General features: G+C 38.6%; 2 protein-coding genes across 8 annotated transcripts in view; one reads left to right on the top strand and one right to left on the bottom strand.

Moving 5' to 3' along the window:
* SLC25A12 (solute carrier family 25 member 12) overlaps nt 1-8,913 on the top strand; it is a 50,182-nt gene extending 41,269 nt beyond the window's left edge. Inside the window, 6 exon segments of the mRNA XM_075429607.1 lie at nt 2,991-3,131; nt 5,091-5,229; nt 7,490-7,648; nt 7,842-7,932; nt 8,311-8,475; nt 8,477-8,913. Coding sequence (XP_075285722.1) covers nt 2,991-3,131; nt 5,091-5,229; nt 7,490-7,648; nt 7,842-7,932; nt 8,311-8,475; nt 8,477-8,585 — 804 coding nt within the window. The 3' untranslated portion in view covers nt 8,586-8,913.
* A 2,741-nt stretch (nt 8,914-11,654) lies between these two features.
* Nucleotides 11,655-20,080, bottom strand: part of DYNC1I2 (dynein cytoplasmic 1 intermediate chain 2) — a 30,226-nt gene continuing 21,800 nt past the window's right edge. For 6 of the 7 annotated variants that reach the window (XM_075429812.1, XM_075429811.1, XM_075429815.1 and 3 more), the window contains 11 exons: nt 19,687-19,776; nt 19,259-19,421; nt 19,067-19,166; nt 18,406-18,531; nt 17,276-17,422; nt 16,833-16,946; nt 16,282-16,415; nt 15,137-15,281; nt 14,143-14,283; nt 13,026-13,151; nt 11,655-12,309 (listed from right to left, as the gene is read on the bottom strand). In XM_075429812.1, the coding sequence (XP_075285927.1) occupies nt 12,196-12,309; nt 13,026-13,151; nt 14,143-14,283; nt 15,137-15,281; nt 16,282-16,415; nt 16,833-16,946; nt 17,276-17,422; nt 18,406-18,531; nt 19,067-19,166; nt 19,259-19,421; nt 19,687-19,776 (1,400 nt within the window). In that variant the 3' untranslated portion in view covers nt 11,655-12,195. The remainder of the gene's footprint in view (nt 12,310-13,025; nt 13,152-14,142; nt 14,284-15,136; nt 15,282-16,281; nt 16,416-16,832; nt 16,947-17,275; nt 17,423-18,405; nt 18,532-19,066; nt 19,167-19,258; nt 19,422-19,686; nt 19,777-20,080) is intronic. The other variant, XM_075429817.1, reaches the window with a different exon arrangement.

Genomic DNA, 20,080 nt, shown 5'->3' with positions numbered 1-20,080 from the left:
CTGACACATTCATGCAGCTCCCGGGAATTCCGTGCTCCTCTTCATGGGAACTGAATCACTGCTGTGCAGAAAAGTTTGCCGAGCTCCAAGTGTAACAGTATGAAAAGTCAAGACTTGGGCAGAAGTATATGTTGCTAATCGGGAGTGTTTAACTGGGTCTCTTGACAGCTACAGCTTTGAGAAAGCTGCTTATTGAGAAGTGTGCCGACACTCTGGATACTCAATGTTCAAAGTGTCAATGTAATTAAAGAGCTTTTCAAATGGTTTTCTACTGATAATATAGCCATGTGTTAGGGTTTTCCTTGTATTTTATTTTGCTCGATAACCTGATCATCAAGTGGTATTTTAGTATTAATATTGTAATAATTTATAATTCTGTATTAACAATATACAATTCATACCATTGTATATCTAACTTGTATTACTACTATATTATTACAATGTGTTGCGTTTAGAGTCTTCTCTTTCTATTTCTGTGTGAGAAGAGGGTTATTGCTGATTTTAACAGGAAGGTAGGCAGTTGTGCACCTCGGAGAGGAGAATCTTAATTGCAGGAAGATTGAATTCAGGGTAGAAAATAGTAATGTTTACGAATTGGCCTATTTGTGTTTCTGTGGTGGGTGTTAGGCAAATAGGAAGAGTTATTTTGGCTGCTCTGCAGGATGTGCTAATTTATAACATTAAAAATAAAAAATGGAATTTCATCTGTATATGTAAACAAAGAGTCCATATTTAATAGGCAGGTAGCAGGTAATTGGAAGGAGTGAATTTCTAGCTTAGTGTCTAAATTTAAAGTTATTTGAATTTTTTGTGTGGTGCATTGTATTATGTAGTAAGAGCATTCTGCTTAATGTTTTATCTACCAAAATTATTTTTAAAAATGATGTAGGGAAATGATAAACATTTGAAATTGGTTTTCTGTTTAATGCGGTATGAAAAAAAAACACGGTTATGGTTTAACCGAATGTGCCAGATGAGAATTTTACAGGTTTTATTTAGATTGGAACTGTGCTTGGCAGGACAGCCGTCGCATCTTGCAGGCGTAGGTGTGTATGAACTGGGAAGGAAAGGGTGAGATGAGAAGTACAGAGAGTCTGAAGAATAGCTTTGGACACGAGTGGTGTTGGGTAACTGAGGAAATGCGATGCTTTAATTCCAAGGAACAGAAGGTGGGATCAGTTTGGCTGGTCTGGGAGTGCCGGTGAGCTTCCCAATGGTTGCACTGAATGTCCGCAAAAATGTAGGCTTTGATTTTCTTTCAGAGGGGTGAAGAAGTGAGGAAATAAACCAAAGATTAATGACCTGGACTGGTCGTTTGAGTGGAAAGTGTTAAAGACAGTAACTACTACAGTGGAGACAATTAATCAAAACCAGGGGCTGTTTGGTTCAAGGTGCTTTAGTAAAGCCATAGCAATGATGGATTTAAATGTCAATATTGAGTGAAGTAATAAACGGGGCTTGCAAGAAGAGGATGGCAGTGTGCTCAGTAAAGGTTCAGTGAAGTGCTGGGTGCTTGGTCAGCAGAGGTTTTGATTCTTCATGCCCCCCATCCCGTAGGTAATACCCCAGTGCTTGGTCACTCTCAGTAAGAGCTGTTGAGGTTTGCAGTGATCTTTTGTCCCAAGTCTAGAATAATTCAAGTTACTAACTTCTAAAACATGCTTCAGGGCTAATCTCAAGTTTATTCTGCCTGCTGCTGGAGAGAGGAAGATTGTGCTATAGGCAGAAAGAATTGGCGTTCATTAGTTCTGAACGCCACGCAGTGCTGTCCGGGAGGTGCTGTGGCAGACTATTGATTTTCCTTCACACACACACACCCCCAGCGTCACAAAAAGAGTTTATTTCGTGGGCAATTTAGATGTGGAAAACAACTTTTAATTGCAGACGTTCTGCATCTTTTTCCTTTACCTAAGATTTGATGGGTTGGAGGAATAGATTAGGATTAAGAGGAGCTTTTAGATTGTTGGAGAAATGCTTTTGAAAGTTGGCTCTATTCAAGTCATAATACGCCATAAATGTTAAGGGAGTGATTTAATGTTTAAATGAAAAAAAGTGGCTTAGGAAGAGGGGAAGAAGAAAGCTTAGTAAAGTTTAGCTGTTTCGTGATGAACCACACACTTCTTCAGCAGTGAATGGTAGTACCTACAGCAAACCAGGGAGAAATCTAAACATGTCATTTTTAAATAGGTTTGCGTGCTTCTGCAACGGAATTGTCAGACTGAATCTCTCTCAGATCTGAAACACAGTTCTTTGAAAGTCGTTGGTTAAAGTGCAGAATCTGAAGCAGCTCTGCAAGGGGATGTGCGAGATAGTCCTGCAGCACTACTAACAGAGTGTTCCCTGCATATTCAATCTGTTGTGCTCAGCTTGGAGAAAGATAGGAATCCCTAGTAACATGTGAAATGTTACTCTTCCTATTTAAATTTTATATTTTGTTTCCTCTCAGGACAATTAAAGGCTGCTAAACAAAACTCCAAACACCTTTTCTAATAATTTAAAATTGCACCATTAAATGCAAATTTACCTTTTAAACAGCATCTCCACTGAATGCAAATAATGTGTCTACACATTGGTGATGGATTATTATTGAATAAATATAAGGTCGTCTTTATATGTGTTTGATGCTCTAGTAGCACAAGTCTAATGATTATTTTAGTTTAGTATTACATGTAATATCTGATAGACTTTTAAACACAGCCACAGCTTCTAGAAAGTGATGTCAAGGAGAAGAGCAGAGACAAACCGAATTAATCCACCTCTGTGGCCTACAAACATACAAATATAAAAATTTATTATGTACAAATCCATGATTTCTGATTCGGGACTTTTAACTTCCAGACAGATGCTTTATTAAATATCGCTCATATATTTTTACATGAGAATGTCAGCCGGTGCAGTGAGAAGCGAAGGCGCTCAGCATCTTGCAGAAGTCAGCCTGTCCCCGCGTGCTCTGGTAACGCCATTTACTTTCTTGTGCTTTGGGTTTGCAGGCAGGAGCTTCCCAGGTCATCTTCACTAATCCGCTGGAGATTGTAAAGATTCGGTTGCAGGTAGCAGGAGAAATTACCACAGGACCCAGAGTCAGTGCCCTCTCTGTTATGAAAGATTTAGGTCTTCTTGGTCTTTATAAGGTAAGTATTTCTACTTTGAATGGCTTCATCGTTTTATGCTAAACTTTTACATTGTTGAAACAAAACCTGTTAGAAACAAAGAAACCTTTTGAATTTAAAACCAATCTCTTCCTGCAGGGCAGCCCCACAGTGGAAAACTGAAGAAAACCTACTTCTATATTAATGGCAGTGGGATACAAAAAAATACTCCCCCAATCTATCCTGTGGGCTTTTATGCCAAGCTACAGGGAGCCCTGCATTGCAGACCTGCTGGCTTCTGGCACTGATCATTTCATTTGGTGGGGTTCTGTGAAAAGTTTCTTTAGCTTTCCCTGTGTGTTTTTGTTACGTTTATTTTGAATCTCTGTTATCTCTGTCGTTATCTTTGCAGCGGGATATTCTCTTTGTCTTAATAATTTGACGACAGTGAAACAGTAGTGGAATTTAGTAGGATTCAGATTTTTAAGAAGTTAAGTGGTGGGATTTGTCAATAACAAATTCCACTTTAAAAAAGCCCGTACCGTACCATACTTCAGCAGAATGCCAGTCAACAGATTCCTTCCCTGCAGGTACACTTACTGCCATCATTACAGATCAGATGTAATGGAGCAGAAGCTATTAGTTTTCTTAAACAAGGAAGAGTATTTCTTCCTGGATCTTCTGCCAGTGCAAGGGGTAATACGCAAATTCAGCAGTTATATTAGCTGTGCACTTACAAAACATTGTTTTACGTGATTTTTCCATGGACCTGCAATAATACTACAAAAATGAGCAAATTTACTTTTGGAGCTGAAGCTTTTGAATTTGGTGGATCAGATTCGTGACCATTACATTTCCTAAAGATCCTGGGTGTTTTGGTATGCGGGACAAAATTACCATTTCTGTTTGCAGTAATGAAGTAGCTGAGCTTAGTGACAGTTCTGCTGTTCTTTAGAATTGCGTTCTCAGTTGCGAACAGCTGTAAGAACTCATTCTAGAGCATAAAATACCTGCATGAAAATCATTGGAGGGCCGAGTTTCTCTTTGTCAGGCCTTTTGCCTAAGCCGCGTAGGGTTTGCGGCGTGTGCCGTCAGTTACTGTGACTGCTGGGTGACGCCTCCGGTGGGTCCGCCGCGTGCTGGCTGGGGAGCGTAGCGGCGGGGTGTCGAGGCCGGGAGTGGTCCTTTTGTAACGGGTGTGCTTTCAGGGCACGCAAGTGAGATTTCTGGACATGTAAGTGCGTATTTGAGCTTTGTACAGGAGGAGTTATTTTAGTTGGTAACAGACCGATGACTGAAGTTACTAAAAGAAGAATATTAGATATGTTTAATTCCGAGTATTCCACGGTTTTTACAGCATGCAGAGTTCTGTTAAGGAGCCGTTTAATGCCGGGTTGTGGCCAGGAGCTACTCCTTGCTGCGTTACCACTGGCCGCTAGTTTTGCCTCCCTGTATCTTCCCTTGACGAAGAGGCTCCCATTTTGCGACGGTTCCCCTCTTTTTGCAAGCCTTCCTATGCAGCTGCTTCCGCCAACCAGCGGCCGATCAGTGGAGATCACTGTGAGGTCTTACAGTAGTCACTGATATTTTAGTAATGCTTTTGTGTTGGGTGGAAATAACGGCACGCAAGGACTTGTCTTGCTGCTTCCGTGGTTGTGGGTTGTTGTCAGCGAGACGTAAGGACAGACCTCTGGCACTTCCTTCATCGCATTTGGACACATCCTATGTAAAAGGTATTTATCCTGGGTACTGCTGTCAGGACTGATGTTGCGTATTGCTTACCGACATTGGACATGAACCTTGAGTCTTCCTCATTCTGGAAACTAACTTCAGATGTGCTTTATTCTTTTCTCAAGTTCAACTCTACATCTTCTGTTTCCTGAGACATTTTATTTTCTGTGTTATTTACCTGGTAGATCAAAAGAGTTGGTACTTGCTGCATATCAATTTTAACCTTATTTACAAAACTTATTTGTCTTATGTCTGTTTTCTGTGTGACAGGGTGCCAAAGCGTGTTTCCTCAGAGACATTCCCTTTTCTGCAATCTACTTTCCTGTTTATGCTCATAGTAAACTGATGCTTGCTGATGAAAATGGCCATGTGGGAGGGCTTAATCTCCTTGCAGCTGGAGCCATTGCAGGTATTTTTGCAGAATTTTTTCCAGAAGAAATTTTTTTTCTTTTAGTAATATTTAATATCCATTCTGTAGCCCCATATAAAGGAAGGGTACTGTACCATTGTATCTGATTTAAGCTAAATTTGATCACTGTTATCCTTAGTGGGAGGTGATGTAATTTTGATGAGAGCTAATTACATTTGCATAATGTGGATAAACAGCTTAATGCAGCTCAGCAACTTGTAGTCAAATTTGATCTGTCTGTCTCAATGGGGTTTTACTTGTTACTGTGCTCTCAGAGTTGAAGGCTAATTTGAATCTTTGATGAACATAAAATGAGATATCATAAGAGCTAAGAAGAAAATGACTTATCTAGGTTTGGATTCCTGAATAACTGCGAAGAAACTTAGTTTAAATGTACTTGCTAAAAATAGGGCATTAGTTTCTAAAGAAGCTGAAGTCACAGTATCATACTCTGAAATTTACAATATTTTAGGTTCTCAAAAATGTTTAGTATGAAGAGAATTGGCAGCTGTGATAAAAAGTTGTTTTTACTAAATGACAAGTGGTATAAAAATACTAGATATGGGAACTGTAGTGGTGGATATTTAAAAATGTGGATACAGATGGCCAGATTCTGCACTGCTGAGGATTCGATCGCTCGGATGAAAACCAGGTATCTGCAGCCTCTCAGTTGTGAACGGCAGCGTGTTGGAATCTGTGCAGTTCAGAAACACCACTGGGCTGAACAGACCCTCTGTTACTCGTTACAGCCATAAGGAATCACTGTATATACATCAATGACAAGCTGTCTGCGAGTAAAGAGCAGTTTCCCATGTTGGACTCGGTACAGAGCGTGGCTGCACCTGCTCTTTGCCAGTTTGTGCATTCCTCCTGCCGGAGGAGAGGGAGAGGCCAGCTAGGAAACCAGTAACAGATTTGTAGCCCTGCTTTTTCCCAAGTAAAATAGAGCTGCCAGAAATGGAGAATTATTATTTAGCTCTCTGTACTTACAGAAGCACATATGAATAGTATTATTTAACTTGTATCTCTTATAGAGACTCACTGGTTTTAGATTGAAGACTTCACAGCTTCTCTTTGCTTGTTTGATTAGTGTTTCTGGGTCACTCATGAACCCCATTAAAAATGTGTGCACATCTTGTAGACCTAGTTTTATAGCGTACAGGAATCTGCCTTTCCAAATTGCAAATTTCAAATTCCCAATCGCTCGATCTATTTGTGTTACGCACATGCAGCAGGGAAGAACACAGTCTGAACATACCTGCTTGTAAAGGAAGATCTGCATAAGGTTGCTGTTAGCGTATGCTTGTAGGCTTCACTATGTTGCTTCTGTTTTCCTTTAAAATCTCCTGAACTGACCAGCAACACTTCTGAGAGTTTATGATTACCTGTGCAAATCAGTTCCTTGTTAAACTTTTAATTCAGTTTTAACCAATAACAGAAATTAAACAGAAGTCCAAATCAATTTCAAAATTCTAGGTCAGAAGATGGTTCCTCTTTTAAGAGACTGAAATTTTTACAGAAGTGTTCAGAAATATCTCAGACAACACAGTTATATACTGTGGAGTACACTCCTGAAAACTTTCTCCTTTCCTTTGACTAGAAAGCTGAGAGTGGTGCCTCGGAAGTGGAGATTTGTTCTTCCATCACTGTTGGCTAATACGATGCCATTGGTTGTAAAACACCTTCATTGTCCTCAGTCTTTTTATGGCTTGCCTGTTGAATTAAGCAGCATCTGTTCTCCTACAGAAGAGGCCAAACACAGACATATTTCTGTACAATCAGTGTTTTAAGTAGTTTTCTGATTAACACCTTTAACAAATGGATGTGTAGGATTCAAGCTCCCAAATCAATCATCTGTGTAACTTGCAAAATATGTTGTAGAGTATTAGCAAATACAGTAAGGTTGCACAACTAATTTTTGTCATGATCTCTCTTAGTACATATACAGCATATGCGTGAATTTAAAAACGCCTCATTTATCTATTTGAAACTACTGTTAATGACAGACCACTAGAAGATGTTGAGAGAATCGCTGTTGGTAGTTTAGTATTATTTTCTTTACTGTCAGTTGTAGCCTTTACATTTAGAAGAAACTCAGAAGGATTATACCAAGCACAACAGTTTACATTAGCATCAAGTGTAAAACCTTGCATTTTTAATAATGTCTAATATTAAAGTTTGAAGTTGTGATTTTCAGTTAGAAGTGTTTCATCTTTTACAAGGTTCTTTGCGCAAATTAAATGTGGTTTTCTTCTAAAAGGTGTGCCTGCTGCTTCTTTGGTAACCCCTGCTGATGTCATCAAGACAAGACTGCAAGTGGCAGCTCGCGCCGGTCAGACAACATACAGCGGCGTTATTGACTGCTTCGGAAAGATCCTAAGGGAAGAAGGCCCGTCGGCTTTCTGGAAGGGAGCTGGAGGTGAGAAACGCGTTCTGAATATTAAGGCTGACGCCAGCTCTGCGCGTTAGCACTTGCTTTGTTAAGGACTCAAACTGGAGCAGTATTTCCAAGGTCCGATTCTGAAAAATGCAGCATTTTGTTAAAAATGCTCAGCTGCTCTCCTGAGAAGCTCTTTTCTTTGTCTGACACTCTGATTTGTAATATTTAACAGCTCGCGTGTTCAGATCTTCGCCCCAGTTTGGTGTTACTTTGGTCACTTACGAACTTCTGCAGAGGTGGTTTTACGTCGATTTTGGAGGCCTGTAAGTCAAATATTTGCTTTTTTGCTTGCACAAAAAAACCTTACTTTTTTCATGCATAGGACTACTTAAATGTTGTGACTTTGAGCACCTGTACTTAAAAGTACAGTATGCAAAAAAATGCCCCCATCCTTCCATAACAGAGAGAAACTTGTGTGCTGCTTCTGAACAGATGAGGAGATAAAGAGCCATTTCCTATGTCTTCTAACACGTGACATAAAATTTGTATTTCTGTTGTAGCAAAATACTTTGTCCATGTCCCTCGTGTCACTGGAAGACAAAAGCCTGAAGTATTTAGTCGAGGTTTTGTGAAGTTATTCGGGCTTAAGGAAACACTTTAAATAGAGGAAAGGCTTTTCTTCTTTTTCTTTCTTCAAACAGGAAACCTTCTGGATCAGAACCTACTCCAAAAACTCGGATTTCAGACCTTCCTCCTGCTAACCCTGAGCACATAGGTGGATACAGACTTGCTACTGCTACGTTTGCTGGTATAGAAAATAAATTTGGTTTATATCTTCCAAAGTTTCAAGCATCTGGCATTGCCTCAGCTCAACCAAAAAGCAGCAGCTGAAGCCCAAAAAGATGTTTCAGCCAAACAAAGCGATGCAGTGGAAAGAGTTCACAAGAGTAGTACTGTATTTTGTTGTTCTAGCTGAACTAAGCTTGCAAATCTAATTACTCTTTTCTAATATTAATATATACCTGCACTTATTTCTTTATTTGCACAAAAGGAACTGACTGAAGCTGTGGCTCTATGCCTTGTTTTAAGCAGCGGCCTGACGCCGTAGCCTAGCCTTTGCCTTGCGCAGCTTGCATTAATGTTACTGTACATATTGTACATCTCTGTACAGAGACATCACGGCATCCATAGACAGACATTTGTATAATGGGTACTGCCCTTCAAAATAGTTTGAAATGTACAGAATGTTTTGAGAGCACTTTGTTAACAATCATGTGACAATAAAGTATTTAAAAACACTTCAATCAATTCACTTCTTTGTGTTTATGGAAAAGTTGTCCAGTGTAATTGTTCCCCCCCCCCCCCCCGATTACGGATCACAGATTAAGAGTCAAAGTTTTGCTGCACCCGTTTAATGAGGGTAGGGTACAGCCCACAGCCTCTGAAGGAAGGCACTTCACTGCTCCTTACAGCAACGCTACCCTGGCTGCGAAGTGTAAGAGAACACAGTAACTAGATGAGCACATGCAGTACTTTATTTTGCAGCACTACAAGGAATTCCCTCCAAATACAGGGTAGTACTACCTGTGTAATAGATCTTACCTCTATGGTAGCATATTTAAAACAGAATGAGATATTTGCCAGTTACTAGCAGACTCAAGAATTTTTACAGGATTTATTACTCAGAATGTTTTTGTGGGTTTTTTTTTCTCCAGAGTAGAAAACTTTTTGTAACAAAAATGGCAGGCATTCTCTTTATTTCTAGATTGTTTTACCATTGAAAGATTAGGTTATTCTAGGGCACAAAACCCCAAAACTTACTCTTATATTCTTTTTATGTGCAAAACCGATTTTTTAGACTGAGAATAAATTCCAGTTGAGTGGAATGCTAAGTAAAAGGAGAGGAGAAAGCAAGAAATCTTGAACTATTTCTGTTTTAATGTCTGCCAAAAGTCTATCTGGTGTAATTTTTAAATTGAAAAATGTCAGAGCAAATAGAGGAGTCTAAATTTCTGCAGTCTTAGAGGAATAGTAGTTATGCTACCCATACAGCCAGAGAAGAGATGGGTGGGTTTCCAGCCTTGTACACCTCCAATTTTCAGTCTTTCATGTTTCCTTCAGGGTTAAACATCCTGGGGTACAGGGTAGCCCAGCGGTATAAACTTATGCGGGGCTCTGTTATTTTCTTGCTCAGGTGACAACATGCCAGTATGAAGGGTTTTAGTCAGCTTATGAAGAAATGGCTTCTTAAAAACTGAACGCTACGCACACAGACAAACCCCTCTTCCGTTCCAGCCTCTAAGCAAGATGCAAAATCTTTTGGTGCTGAATAATATGTAGTGTGCTGGAGGTTACAATACGTAGAACTTGGGAGTTTGGTCACTGTTCTGCACCATGCATATACACAACCTCATAGAAGGCTTCCTCTCTCTATTTTTTTTTCCTGTTTAAAGAATTACCTGTTCCATGCAGTTTTCTAGAGACAGGCTTCCCAGGAACTCTCCCCCACTTTGATGTATGTTGTTCCGTGCTTTTCTAAATAGATATAAAAATGGTAGGTACCCCCTGGCACTTAATCTTGGTCACAGCTTGTTGACTGACTTGATCAAGGCCTTAGGAGACTTTACAGGCAGGAACGTATACAGAATAGTTTTGTTGAAAGTTATTAAAAGGCTGAAATTATGTAAAACTAATGCCATATGACCTGTATGCTTATGCCACAATCCACTGAGAGAAAGCCTTATCTACTGGATTTCTGAAGATACAAGTCTGAAGGAAATGCAATTTTACATGAGAAGTAACAATCTCAGTAGGAAAAAAAACCCACAAACCAAAACGCCCAAAACCCAGCAAGACAACAGAACATTCTGCTCGCTAAGAATTCTTGCGCCTAAAGGATAAAAATCATTGCATGATGTGCCTGTTCTTTATATAGCTCACGTTTCTCAACTGAACAGGTAACCGCTGTTGTAAGGCTGAAGCACACATACGAGGCGAATGTCAAACTGAACAGCACGACTTGGCATCAAAAAGAGGGGGGGACTTCTGACAAGCCAACACCAACGCAAGCCTAAATAGATTTCATTTTCAAACATGTTGAAAAAGACACCCTCCTGAAGACAGAACTGCTGTTACTGCTGCCTCTGTCTCTATGAGCTGCTTGTAACAGAACCAAGACAAGGAGAAATAGAAAAAACGCTGCACTTAAAATACAAACAACGAAGGAACAGTAAGAATACTTCTGGACAGAATGCTGATTGAGCAGGAATATAAACCAATTTCCTACTTCTAAGCATATAAACCAGCTCTTCTGGTAAAATGACAAACTTGTAGCAGACTAAGAATACCAGAAACATACCTAGAGTCCTAAGCTGAAGATCATTACTGGTTTAAGTGCCTAGTTCAGACAAGTCACAATATTTACTAAAAAAAACCCCAAAAAAAACCAAAAAAAAAAACAAAATCCACCACCAAACCCAGAACTATCCCCCCGCCCCCAAACTGAAACCCAGTCTTGATGGGAAAGCTTATAGTGTCCTAAGAAAAATGTACTCAAAAAAATCTAACCTTTAACAGAAATTCCCACCATTCTGTTTCAAGCCATTGAGAGGTTTTGTTTCAATAAAAATGTTAAAAAGCAATGCAAACATATTTCTTCAACTTATATGGAAAATTAGTAGCAAGTCTGTAGTTAACAGAATGCAAATCATCATGCTATAGAAACTGTCAAAATCGAGTTCCTTATCCTCTGGAAAAGACAAATTTGACAACAGTAGCCTTTTTCCTTTTGGCTGATTGCCATGGTAGGAAGTGGAGGTTGGGGGCAGAAAACAGCTCTGTGACGTGTGGAGGCAAACGAAAGCAGCAGCTCCCAGGAACTTTCTACACTCAAACTACTGAAGGGACACAGATTAGGGGTCAGAGCAGCTGGCAAGTGCTCATGTAATATTTATTTATGAATCGGTCTCACTTTTTAATGCACCAATTCAGACAAAAGGACTTGGTATTAAATATGAATTTCATTAATTCGGGTCCAATTATCAAATAAGTTTGTAACCACAAACTTTTATTCACATACATTACCCGCTACCAGAGTCTGAGGCTTATCTATATGTAAACAATGAAACTTACTTGGAACATATGCATGCATATCCATGGGTAATTTGAATAGTTCAAATTAAAGAATGCTTCAGAGATTTACTACTAATGAAGGTTAGTCTGTGTGATATAGAAAGTTTAGTTTAGAAACAGAACTTTTACTTTTCAGAAATAGATAGACTGTTACAAAGTGGAAATTTCAGAAGCCCAACAGCTAATTTACACCAGGTTAGTGTTTCAGCAAAAGAAGTCCCTTGCAAAGTCAAAGTTAACTGTATTAAAAGTTACACAAATCCAAGAATGTGCTTGTAATTTATATATAAAAATTGACAATGCAAGATCTGATTTCAGTGATCTTAGTACATTTTCAAAGTCCATAGTTCAATCCATATACTCCTCCCTTAAGCTATTATTTGAACAGATACATGCTTATACTTTTAAGATTTGCATCATCCGCAAGTCTACCACTGCGGCCTGTTTTTGAAGATCTATGCTGGTATGCGGGTTGCAGCTTCCTCCTCTGCGTCAGCTCTGTTAGCATTTATTTCTGCCAGTGTTCGACCAAATCGAGTCCACTCATCACTGCGAGGAACGGCAATTTGCTGTGGACAAAGAGAATGTTATTTCAACCTACTGATAAATAAAACCCAAGCTCATTGTGAATAGCAGAGTGCTTAAGTAATGTTCAGAAGAGGTTCAGATAGAAAAACTTACCTTTATTTAGTGTAACTTCTTTAAAATAGTCTGAACATCATAAGCTCTAACTAATAAAAGAAGCAGAATTTGAGAGTCCTGTATTTAAGTATCTAATGATACTATTACAGGCTTGCATGGTATGTCTTCATCTGAGAGACTGCCTCCAAAGGGGAATACTAATGCCATATCCTCACCCAATCAATTAGTAACGTACTACTGCAGTACACATACTTGCAATAGCAACAGCTCCCTTGTAGGAACAAAGTCAAGACTGCTTCACTGCAAAATTTTTTGTTTGGTACTTCTCAAGCTATGGTCAGAATTTACGTGTGCCACAGTTAAAGATGATAAAATCTCTACAAATAAAACAATTGATTTTTTCGTTTCACCAGCCTTACAATAATGTTTTCACTTTTTGATTGGCTGCCAGATGGTATACTAAAAAGTTGTGCTATGACATCTGCAATGGACACAAAAAGGAAACATTAATGTAAAAATAAAAATTAAAGCTTACTCCTCTAATCACAGACAGGGGAAAAAAGTTAAAAGCAAGTTGCTAAATAACAGACAAAGAAACTTGAGTCTTTTGTAACGTACTTTGCACAACACATGGTATACATACCTCTCCCACGTCATAGATAACTATTTGTCCCTCTGAATCGCCTACAGCAATCTCTCGCCCGGAGTGCGTCCATCTCACACGGTTCAGAGCAGGATTGCCCTCCACAGTAATGCTTGCAGTCGGCACCTGTATCCATTTAAAACACACTGCTAAAAACGCATCAGGATTCCCTAAGATATAGACTAGGGAACACACCTAATCCCTCAGTGTTGTGCCAAAAGGAGTGCCCGACGTTTTAACTGAGGCAGAGTATGTAATCTCGAAGACTCTCAGTGGCCTTAAGCTATCACCAGAGAGAAGACCAGAACAACACATCTTCCGTCCCTTGGCCGAAGTACAAACACCGTCTATCAGGAAGCACATCTGCACTCTTGTCGTGAGACAGGAGGCACAGACATGCGTTCAGTCAGCCAGCAAGGAAAAGCCCTGCGATCTCAAGAAAGATTATGACAGAGGGCAGAGATGAAATCAGCTGCTGTAGCAGGTCAAATTCTGACGAAAGGCTAGAAGCGGGTAATTCCAATTTGAAGCCATAGGCTGGGATATGCTCCTGCAGATCTGCTCTTTCTTCTGCAAGCAGTTTTAGGACTGGGAAATTTAAGTACCAAATATCTGCCAGGTTTTTCCCCTCACTTATCTCCAACAAGTTTAAGTCTCGCAAAAGGTTTGTACTTTAACTACATCTGTAACTCACTAGAAAACCCAAACATTCAATTCTCGGAAGTTTAAAAACAAATTACAATTTCACTGCTAGGAACAATGGAGGTGCGTGGGTAACAGGTTTGTTCACACTGTTAAGCTATAGGGCTGCCAAGGCCATGCTGGGGGAGGTCTATAATCACTTTCACAGCATGGATCAGTGTTACACCAACAGATGTTTTGCACTCTTGTTACAGGTAAAACAATTTAATTACCACCGTTATTCACTATGAGGAGTCATTTGAGTTACAACCTCGTAATCAAAGAATGATACCTATTATGCATAAACTACTGGAACTACAATATTCAAGAAAAACAGAAAACACATATCAAAATGCTGTGGTACACTCTTGACATTTTTTTGGAAGTGTACAAGCACTTTTCCAGCTACATTTGACTGTTAACCTGACTGTCTCACCTCGGTATCATTGTTGAGATTCCACAGGTCAAGCCTGCCCATCCCATCCACACAGGCAAACAAGGCAGGGTGAGTTGGAGACCACATCACATCATAAACATAATCTGAGTTGTCTTCAAAGGAGTAGAGAGGTTTGTTATTCTGAAAAATGCAAATATAACAATGCAATACCCAAACTCTGCACTTTGAAATTTTAAAGCTAACAGGTAAGGCAAAATACAGAACTTCTCAATAGCATTATCAGCAATAACTAAAAAATTATTCACATTTTGACTTACTTTAAAAAACACCTCTGCAAAAAGCAGCCAAAGATTAATTTAATAAAAGCTATTATTAAAGGCATGCTTTCCAAGGCATGCAGCCTTCTTGCTGGCTGCTACTATACAACAACCAGTAGCAAGCCAATATTGTAAGAGATTGTAAATTTAACACATTAAGAATCTTGTAAATCAAGGCAATGGTAATTCAGTGACAGCACTTCAGACTATTACAGAGAGATTCTAACTCTGCTTCGTCTGCTTTGCATTCCTCAGGGCATCAAAGCAGCAGAGAAAGAGGTCATTCTGGCAGTGGGAATGATACATATGTCAGCTGTGAGCCTCACAGAGTTTAACTGACACCAGTTTTGGTGTTCTCCCTTAGCCCTCCACAAAATTGTAGCAAAATATTTGCATTATGCATAATATGAAGTAACTGATTTTAGAACATGATTTACATTTGATTACATTGCAGTTGCCACTGATAACAAAGGGCAAAAGGATGAACAGAATGGATCAGAAGTATACAAATGATGCACAGTCTGAAAGCAAAGCTTTGTGTTGTTAACTATGCGTGGATCAGCTGTCTCCTCTTTGCAGGACTGCTGCTAGGGACCTGGTGAGCTTCACACAATTTGCTTCGGTTTACTGAAGTTTCTTACGTAGCTTACGTTATAGCACCACCTTGTGTCAAGGACTACGAAGAAGAAAACCACTGAACTATCCGTTTAAGTTACCTTAGTTGTCCAAAGCTTTACTGTCCAGTCAAAAGAAGAGGTGACAAAAAGATGTGAGAAGTCTACAGGTCCAACTGCTGCATGGCAGTTGATACCTGTGATTGGTCCCTGGTGTCCTTCAAACATCTCACTGATTCCAGCTTTGCTGTTTTAGAATATACAACCAAGGTTAATTTATCTGGAAACCATGCATCTGCAGACAGAGATAGCACTGAAATGCAATTTAGATATAGCCACAAGAGGATTTTGCTGCTTTGTATGGATGTTACCCCACTGCAAAAGGCTTCATCACAACAGGATCACAGAAGACCAGGCTTGAATATGAACCTTAACTTCAACATCTATTTTCTGCAAACCTTAAGTGCCAAAATATACCACAGGGAGAAGAGACTCATTCAGCAGGTACCAGTCCACACATTTAACTACACTGTTCTCCAAGCAACAGCTAAAACTTCCATTCATACAAAGTCCAATCCTCAGGAATGAGCACGAAACTCCCACTGACTTAAGAGAAGTTGCATGTACCTTACGGACACAGGGCTCAGACATAAAACAGGAACAATATATCCCTAATAGCCTCCTATCAGAAGCCATGAAAAAGAAGGGGGAACAGATGGGAAGGATGTTACACAAAAGTGATACAATTTGGGGTATTTTGGAACCAAAAAGCTGTGCAGCAAGGGTGATGTGTATTTGAGATGAAACCTGGACACTCAATTATATTTAAGAAAGCAACTGATAAGATACAGTCAGACAATTTCAAAATAGATTGAACAGCAGGAGAAAACCTAGCCAATTTAAGATTTGGGCGTGATGTTACTGTACAATTATCTACAGAACCAATATGAAGTTTAGAATGTTCTGCTACAATTCAAATGAATAAAACTGCAGTGACCTACGCTGCCCTCATCAACACAAAAAACTCCTCGTCGCTGAAGGCAGCATAGTACCAATTCGATACTCCAACTTCCTCTGTTTTCAATGAAGCTCTTGCTCGGGAAAAAGTGTGCACTGGAATTCATACACAGCTATTTTGAACTCCTTCAAGACCTATGCACTATAAATAATCTTAGCAGTGTAAAGCATGCAGGGACTCATCCTTTCACTATTTTTATTTCCTTTGAATAATTAAAGTTTGCATTCACCTGCCATGACGGCATGCAGTGTATACTGAGCCTTCTTCGCTGCCAACAACAAAGTTGTTGACATCTCCAATAGGGAAGGACATGCAGGTAACAGCCACAGCCTTGGACTGCTTGTGAACCAGCTCCATGCTATCCTGTAGTGAAAATATCAGCAACTTACTTTAAAAAATTGAAATATTAATAACTACAAAGTAATTTAGATTTCTCAGTAGGAGGGTTTTTTTTTTTTTTTTTTTTTTTGTGTTGTGGGTTTTTTTTAAATTATTTTTTAAAATTCATTTTACTTGTAGCGAATTGGGCAGGAATAAGAAAGTTGTTTGTTAAAATAGTGTTCACCACTAACACAAGTGCAACTAAAATATACAGAAGGATCAACAGACAATATTTGATTCCACAGGTGGGGAAATATTTTATACTTATTATACTTATCAAGCTACCTTAAGAATAATTCTGTGTGTTGGGAAAATGTTTATTAATGCTTTTTAGATTAATTAAATTTTTACAAAATATTCGTCTGGAATACATACTATATATATCCAAAATTATCTTACCTGTGGTTGGGAAAGCATGTCCAGACTCCAAGAGCATATTTTCCCATCAGTTGAGATACTAATTAAATTATGAGCATTCTGGGTCCCAACAACATTTACACAGTACACTGGGTGCTAAGAAATATAAAATACTATCAGAAAAAGGAATTTCCAAGTAACAACCAATTCTGGTATAATTAATATACTGTAAAATATACATCTTCACCATTTAACAAAGCATAAAAAAATTGATCACAGCACAGTACAAAGAATACTCCCCTCTAAAACTGATACTTGTTTTTCTGACACTGATTTTTATGAATTGCTTGGCTCTTCAGTGATAGCATTGACAAAACATGGACATAAACATTGAAGCATTATCAAGCAAGTGCACTGGACAGAGTTTCCTAGAGGTTAACTACAACTCAACAGGGAACAGTCCTTGAAGATATTTCACCCCCTACCGTGTGAGCAGCAGCTGAAAGTGGAGTTCTCTGCACTGGGGTTCTCTTATTGCTGCGATTATCCCATAGCACTATTTGGCCTGAATACGTGCCACCAACCACCAGATTGGGATGAAATTTTGCAAATGTAGCTGACATCACTGCTGACTGAACGGGAAAAAAAAACCAAACAAACAAAACACCACAAACAACAATTCACACACAAAATAATCATTCAACGACGCTATGTCTAAAACTAAAGAAAATGGGACCAAGTACTGGAGTAAGTTCTTTGCCCAGATTTATTCGATACACTGTTTCACTGTCCAATTACTTAAGGATTCACAAACCTTTATGAACCCCCAACAGTTTTCCAGCTTTAATTTATATTCATAAAATTAAGTCTTCCTCCTCTTTTCTTTCGTATGGATACATATGTATTCCTCCTAGCACAGTTTGTTAGTAAGGGAAAGCCCAATAACGCACAAGATTTTAATGTTTTGACACATTCTGTGGTCATTTTCTTAGAGAATGTACAAGCCTGTTTTGATACAATAAAGTTACTTTTGCAATCTTGGGCTGTGACAGTAATCTGACAACAGGAGATTAAATTTTGATTCAACTATGTAATTTTTCAGAATTATGGCATTTCAAAAATAAAGTGGCTATCCCAGGCTTGGCATAATGGAAGAGATTTGCATGTTTTTATCTTTCAGAAAACTACCAGAAAACCTCCATCTGCCTTTTTCTTGACGCATATGTTTCTAGTTTTCATCTTTGCTGCATCTCCTCAGGCCATCTTCATTTTATTCAGTAAACTAAGCTCTAGCAGTATACAACCCCACTCAGTTCCCTTACACACAAACCCTTCTTTGTGGTTCAACCATTACACAAGAAGGTTTTTTGGTCTTTAAATAAATTAAAATAAGAAAATGACTTCTCACACAAGACTGAATTCTGAATGATGTCAGAAATTCCAAAACAGAATAATGTTTCTAAACTGAAATCTCTAGCTATCACCATCTGTTTGCAAATACATGTGGTTAAAGTAAATGCCAGCCCAATGAAATCACTATCTTGACAAGCATAAGGAAGGTACTCGTCCAAGTTCAGCAACACAAAATCTTTAGCCTCCCGAGAGAGAATCATACCTGGCAGTGAAAGACATACTCTGGGGTAGTTTTCTTGTACTTCATATTCCATACGAGGGCCACCCCGTCAGGCTCATGAGGTGCATCCTCATTGTTGTTGTAAGAGGCTACGAGTAATTCTGGGTACTGTACAATAAGTGAAAAAGACTCCAAGTAAGCAAGATGACTACCTAATGGTCCAGACAATCCTAGAATCTTTGTTTTCTTTCGCCAAAATAGGGTTAAAAAAACCCACCAAAAAACAAAAGCCACCTCACATCTATAAATGAGAAATTGTCAGTTAAAACTGCAATTGTTTCAATGCTGTTTTATGAGCTAAATTTAACATACGCATTAGAGTTTTGTTCTTTCATCATAACTTGCTTTCAAATGTAAAGCCCAGTACTTTTAAGTGAGCTTGTTGTAGTGAAGCTAACAGTTACCTCTACAAAGTAGTCCATAAACTAGAAACAAATATGCCAAAGACTTTCTTCATAATACAAACCTTTTGCTACTTTTCACAAAAGATTGACAGCTCTGTTTACTTTTTGCAAACTATGGAGCACGTAAGGAACACATTTAGAAATACAGCCTGTATCAACTGTACTTACAAAAAGGGTCAAGCACATAGAACTAGAAGAATTTACAAAGATCACTGCTTACTGTAAGCACCATTTTTTACCTGAGATGACCAGTCCAAACAACTGACAACACGATGCTTTGACCAACGCTCATCAAAAAACTGCCTATTTAAGGACAGTTTTGCTCCTGCTTGAATTTCTCTATAAAGAGAATTAGCAGATATTAATCTCAGATCACTTTTTCCATTACAAATATTGCACATCCACAGTAAAGTATTCAACATTCACATTACCCTTCTTTGTCTTCTAAGTCTCTTCCACTGTAGTCAAAGAAAATGTTGATTTGCTCAGAAAGAGCTCTTTCGACAATCCTTGTGGAGTGGTCAAAGAAACTTAAAAATTCTTCTGAATGCAAAAGTTGTTGTTTTTCCTCTTCTGTAAGTTCATGAGGGGCAGCTGGAAAATAATTATACATACATTCTCTGAACTGCATACTTTCACCAATTCTTTCCAAGAAAGAAAAACAGAATACTTATCATGATGTTGGAAAACTTGTTTCCTAACATCCACGGATTTTAAATACATTTTTACATTTTATATTTTGCTACCTGATTGTTACAATGCAAATCAAATTCATTTCAACTTAACGGAAAGAAAAGAAGTTAAAAATTTATTGGTGCCTTTCTTTAAAGCACACTCAATGTCTTGAGGTGAACTGTACCTTCTTCCTCCTCCTCTTTTTTTAATGTTTTTTCTTCCTCAGGTTCAACTAATGGTTTTGGTGCAACCACATCATCTTCATCTTCCTCATCTAAGGAGAAACATGGTAGTGAGACTGTCAATGTTTTTTAAAGAGGAATAGTAACATTCCATATGAATCTCAAATAAGCTGATGTAAAATGCTATCATTTAGGTTAAAATGGTTATATTTGTAAAATGTAGTCCCCAGGATAACATTATCTCAAACCAAAAGATCACTGGAACACTATCTACACCTGGATTTTAGTTGCACTAAATTATGTAGTTGTACAAAACTGAAATAAGACACATAAGAAATTGTAAAGAATCCAAAGTGGAAATCTCTCTTACAAGCATTTATGATTCCAGACAAAATC

This window comes from Opisthocomus hoazin, chromosome 9, assembly GCF_030867145.1.
Source record: "Opisthocomus hoazin isolate bOpiHoa1 chromosome 9, bOpiHoa1.hap1, whole genome shotgun sequence".
Classification (NCBI taxonomy): domain Eukaryota; kingdom Metazoa; phylum Chordata; class Aves; order Opisthocomiformes; family Opisthocomidae; genus Opisthocomus; species Opisthocomus hoazin.
This window is presented reverse-complemented; position numbering and strand designations above follow the sequence as displayed.